At 32.2% G+C, this 6,000-nt stretch overlaps 1 protein-coding gene across 1 annotated transcript; it reads left to right on the forward strand.

Annotated features, from left to right (window-relative positions):
- Window positions 1–4,725: 4,725 nt before the first annotated feature.
- Window positions 4,726–5,040, forward strand: LOC120144435 (17.8 kDa class I heat shock protein-like). The gene has a single exon (XM_039158488.1). It carries the CDS (start codon window positions 4,726–4,728, stop codon window positions 5,038–5,040), a length of 315 nt encoding a protein of 104 aa, XP_039014419.1.
- The last annotated feature ends 960 nt before the right edge of the window (window positions 5,041–6,000 follow it).

The raw sequence follows: 6,000 nt of genomic DNA on the forward strand, positions 1-6,000 counted from the left end.
ATTATCAAAAGGATAATATATCGGTAAATAATAAATTTTAGGGTAATTTTTAAGTAAAATTGCCTCCTTTCTAAATAAAAAAGTGAATATATATTTTATTTTAAATCGGAATGGATCCACGACATTCAATGTCATTAAATTAAAGAAATAAAATTAATGATGTATGGGGCGACGTCTAAACCTACTCCTAAAGGTTTTATTACATGCAGCGGTGTTTTCTTTGTTGCAGTTTTCATTAAATTTGGTGTGTTTATAGGGGATGGTGATGCACCGCTGGGATTTCCTTCCTTTCTCAATGGACAAAACAAGTCTGGATCAGGTTAGGCCAAGCATGATTGAATCATCTACTCATATGTGTGAAGAAGAAAATGAACTGGAAGAAGATGAACTCGAAGTGCGTTTGTCCGAACTCAGGACTCAGATGTCGTGCCTTATTGCTTGTTAGTTTCCCCTTTTATGTTTCTGCATCCCCTTTGAGTTATAGAATTATAATCCCTTATTTGATGTAGATTGCTCAACTAAGACTCGATGGAGCAAAGGTATTAGAAGCAACTCACCACATTAGACAAAAGTTCTTTGATGCAGCCGTTGAAAACAGAGTTTTGAAAGCCCGAGTTCTTTGATCTGTACTTAACACAATGGTGAACTCTTTTCTGTTTTATAGGTGAAACTGGCTGAAGAATCGGTGAAAAGAATCTTGGGTTAGAATGATGATGCCCTCATTTAACAGTGAAGAAAAGCAGCAAAAGCATACCGTGAAGAGACCTAATTTCTGGCAGAATGCCTTGGCTTAGAATGACCAATTAGTAATAGAATTTCTAGTTTGAAGCAGTGTTATTCTTTATGTTAATTATGTAGTAATGAACTAATTTCAACTGCAGAAAAGATTGATTAATCAGTACAATAGTCAATTTTATACAATTATATTTTAAAATTTGCATCCAATACATATGTTTTTTTTATGGAAAGTGAATCACAGTTCATATTGGTGGGGGAGGGGGGGGGGGATGGAGGCGGATGTCTTTCGAAGAGCCGTCAATGTGAAACTTAAGTTTAACTCGAACGATTCATACTATTATATGCACTGATTTTTCGATTTTCAAATTATTTGAATTTGAGAAAGTGATGCTTCTTAAGTTCATACAGATCTAAATAACGTTATTCTTAATTTGAGTTAATCTGAATCTTTATTTAGCACTTATAAAATACTCTTATTTTACAAATTTTAAATAAATTTGTTTTTTTTTATTTTCAAATTGCAATGTTACAAGTAATGCTTGTTTAGTGGTTTATGTAGATTTATTCAAAAGCAATAATCAATCATCATTGAGCCAAGGCATATCCAAATAATGTTGTTCGTAATTTGGGTTGATTGGAATTTTTAATTAACACTTATACAAAATAACTAGAAAGATATATTAATCAATGATATAATATACATAAATAATCTTATTTGATTACTTTTAAATAAACTTAATTATTTTTTATTTGTTTAAATAAATTTAATTATTTTCCCCTAAGGATCAGTTTGACATTACTTTTGAAAAATGACTTTTAAAAGTGTTTTAGAAAATAACTTAAAAGTATTTTTCAAAAGTTCAATTTAAAATTTAACTGTTTGAGATTGTTACTTAAAAATGATCTTGAAAAGATAAAATGTCTATTTTAGATATTATATTGTTAGTGAAAAATATAACATTTAAATTATATTTATACTTATTAATACTATGATATATAAAATATATCAACTTAGACTATAATAAAAATATAAAAAATATTTTAAGATAACTTATTAATAATATTTTTATATATGAAATAATTTATTAAGAAAAATATATTATCGATATTTTTTAACATTTGAATTTTAAAATAATATTTTAATTATAATGATTTAACCACAATCACTCATTTAAAATTTAAAATAAAATAATTTAAATGATATATCTATCCTTTTAACCATTTCAAAAATAAAAAATATAAAGATATATATTATAAATAAATTTAAAAGAAATCATTATTATATATGGAATATATCAATTTAAAATATAATAATTACAAATAAAAATAGAGAAAATAACCTCAATGACCAAAAATACATTATAATATACGATTTTAACCAACTTTTTTTGGATTTGTCAAAATGACCAACTAAATCGCAATGCGATCGATAATTCGCAACGCGATCTCCGGTATCACAAATCAGTTTCCAGATTCACAACGCGAACTTCGACTATCGCAACGCGAACCTGGACTATCGCAATGCGATTTACATATTCGCATTGCGATAGTCCAAGTTCGCGTTGCGATAGTCGAAGTTCGCGTTGCGATTTTCCAAATTCGTTGCGATAGTCGAAGTTCGCGTTGTGATAGTGGAAGTTCGCGTTACGATTTTCCAAATTCGTTACGATAGTCGAAGTTCGTGTTGCGATTTATTCCAAATTTGTTGCGATAGTCGAAGTTCGCGTTGCGATTTATTCCAAATTCGTTGTGATAGTCCAAGTTCGCGTTGCGATTTATTCCAAATTCGTTACGACTGGTGGTATTGCATTTGTTTCTTAAGAAGTTTCTCTAAAAAGATAGTATTCGCGCGGACGTGTCGAAGACACGTATGACCACGACCACGACCACGACCACAACCACGACCCGAGACGAGACGAGACGGACGGCGGCAGCGGCGGCGCGCGAGAGTCCCCCTTGTTTTCTATCACTCAACAAGGAAGTGGGAAAGCCAAGCCTTAAATACCATTCCCAATAGTGTTTCCAATACTATGTGGGATTGAGCATTACCAACACTTGTTTCCAATACAATGTGATTATTCAGGAAACAATTAATAATCATGCACCTTAAAGCAACTGAATCAGCAACCAATTGCATTAGTATTATACGATTAAATATGTCATAATTAAAAGTCAATCTACAATCAATCGCGATTATTGCAATTTTAAGCAAAACATTCAAAAATAATATCACTATTTAAGGCTCAATCCCACATAGTATTGGGAACAAGTGTTGGTAATGCTCAATCCCACATAGTATTAGAAACACTATTGGGAATGGTATTTAAGACTTGGCTTTCCCACTTCCTTGTTGAGTGATAGAGAACAAGGGGGACTCTCGCACGCCGCCGCCGTCTCGTCTCGTCTTGGGTCGTGGTCGTGGTAATACGTGTCTTCGACACGTCCGCGCGAATACTATATTTTTAGAGAAAATTCTTAAGAAACAAATACAATACCACCAGTCGTTGCGATTTTGGACTAGCGCAACGAATTTGGAATAAATCGCAAAGCGAACTTCGACTATCGCAACGAATTTGGAAAATCGCAACGCGAACTTCGACTATCGCAATGCGAACTTGGACTATCGCAATGCGAATATGTAAATCGCAATGCGAATATGTAAATCGCAATGCGAATATGTAAATCGCAATGCGAATATGTAAATCTCAATGCGATAGTCGAAGTTCACGTTGCGAATATGGAAACTTATTTGCGATAACAGAGATAGTGTTGCGAATTATCGATCGCATTGCGATTTAGTTGGTCATTTTGGCAAATCCAAAAAAAGTTGGTTAAAATTGTATATTATAAGACATTTTTGGTCAGTGAGGTTATTTTCTCTAATTGAAATGCATAGTCACATAATTTGAGATCAGACAAATGCAAATAAATAAATAATATTATAAATTAAGAAAATAATATATTCCTTGATAGTGTGTATAAGAAATAGAAAAAAAGTAATAGTGTGTGTGACGATTATGATGATGATGGCGACGACGACGATGATGATGGTGCTTGTGATGATCATGGTGGTGATAATAAAGGTAAGTGCCAACCAGAATATGGACCCATTTATTCTACTACTTTTCATGGAGGTCAAGGTACTTCGATATATCCTTACGATGATAATTCAGGTTTGTATAGAACAAATACATCACAAAATATAAGAAATGATGATGATATAACTCATAGGAAGATGGGAGAACACTTTTATGATTCATTTGTAGGTTCATCATCATATATTTCAACTACAAATGATAATGAAATTAGTGAATCATCTCACGGTTCTTTTCTTACCAATCAAATTCATGTTATCCACCTTACCTTAACAAAATCCAAGTTATGGATTTTTTTGTCATTATTTATCATACAATATGTTTTCTACCATTGATGCACTTATGATGCACATAATGTGATGTCTTCTTCACATGAAATAGGAAGAAATTAAAACCAAGACAATGACGAAGATAGAAATGTTTTAGATCCGCCTTGCCATTTATTTTGGTGGTGAATTGTAAGATATAAAATTTTTATATTTGTAGTTATGTATTTTTTTCCTTTCTAAGTTATATAAAATGAATATTTTTATGTTACAATACAAAAAAATTGATATGATTTTAGTGATATTATATATGTTATTCATTAACATTATAATTGTTATTACTCACTATCCAGTATAATAGTACTTCTATGGTTTATATTTATTTTTAATAAATTTTTATCTATGAAATTAAATTTTTATTTTCAAAATAAAATATTAAAAGAGTATATTAATATTAGTATACTAAAAGATAACTGTAAAATGTATAAATATAATATTTTAGACATATTGTGAATTTTGAGGAAGAGATCACGTCCGCAACAGCATCAACACGTCACATAACGTTCGTAGCATCCATAACCCTGACTCCGTATTCACAACAAAATTTACAACCGCAATTTGATACTATGAAGGAGACCCCAGAATCTCACTTCTTTAAGGTTGATCTTCCTGGGCTTAAGAAAAAGAAAGTGAAAGTTGAGGTTGAAGATGACAGGGTGCTTCAAATCAGCTGCGAGAGGAAGATAGAAAAGGAAGATAAGAATGATTTGTGGCGCCTTGTGGAGAGGAGCAGTGGAAAGTTCTCGAGAAGGTTTAGGTTGTCGGAGAATGTGAAGATGGATCAAGTTAAAGCTTCTATGGAGAATGGGGTTCTTACCGTAACTGTTCCTAAGGTGGAAGTGAAGAAACCTGATGTCAAATCCATTGACATTTCTGGTTAAAAACTGAAAAGAGTTTGAAGGGTTTTTGTTGGTGAATGATGCTAGAATTAGGCTATGGCTTGTAAAACTGTAAAGTTTGAATTAATAAATGTAAGTGATTCTTTTATTTTCATTACCTTTCTCTTTCTGGAGATTGTTGTTCCTGTAAGGTCAAATTCTATGGGTGATCCTGGTAAGTAACTTAAGTTGCAAAGATCAAGTCCCAGGGAGTGGAATTCCATGTGTGCTTCTATATGTTGAGAGATTGATCGTCAAAGACTTAAAATGTGAAGTTATCGGTAATGAAGCAACAAACCCACAAGTGCACTTGAACGGAGAGAGGTGACATTTTAGTGGGACATAAACAGAGATGGAAAGGGTTGCAGAGAGCTATTGGAGGAGATAAAGAAAAGAGGGAACTTTAAGATTTGGAAAAGGAGAAGGTGAATGAAGATTAAAATGATACCACATGATCAAATAATATCAAAAAAAGTTAGACTAATGTGAGTAGGGATGGCAACGGATCTTGGACCCGACCCGAATCTGTAGATTCATATTCGTTGATAAGTGCTTTATTTGGTTATTATTTTTCTTTTAAATTGTTCTATAATCGTTGGTTTTTGTGGCTTATTTGTTCGTTTTGATTCATTTTCTGTGCAGGGCACTAGATAATGTAAATTGTATTAAGAGGACAAAATTCTGTAGTTTTTTTTTATTTTCGGAATCAAAACTGGATTAGTGAGCATGACTTCGGGCATGACGCATCTGACGAGGCGATATGTCAGCACCTTCTAGAAGGTCCAGGCAGCGCTTCTAGAAGAACTAATGGATCAACCACACGTTTCTGCAATTCAAATTTGAGTTAAACTCATGTTTTAGGATATAGTTTAAATATTATATTTTATCTTATCTTTGTTTCTAGTATTTTAGTTTAAATAGTTTTAAGCATTTTTATTAGGATTTATCTATTTATTTAAGTAA

This window comes from Hibiscus syriacus, unplaced genomic scaffold (genome assembly GCF_006381635.1).
Source record: "Hibiscus syriacus cultivar Baekdansim isolate YM2019G1 unplaced genomic scaffold, ASM638163v2 tig00110890_pilon, whole genome shotgun sequence".
NCBI lineage: Eukaryota > Viridiplantae > Streptophyta > Magnoliopsida > Malvales > Malvaceae > Hibiscus > Hibiscus syriacus.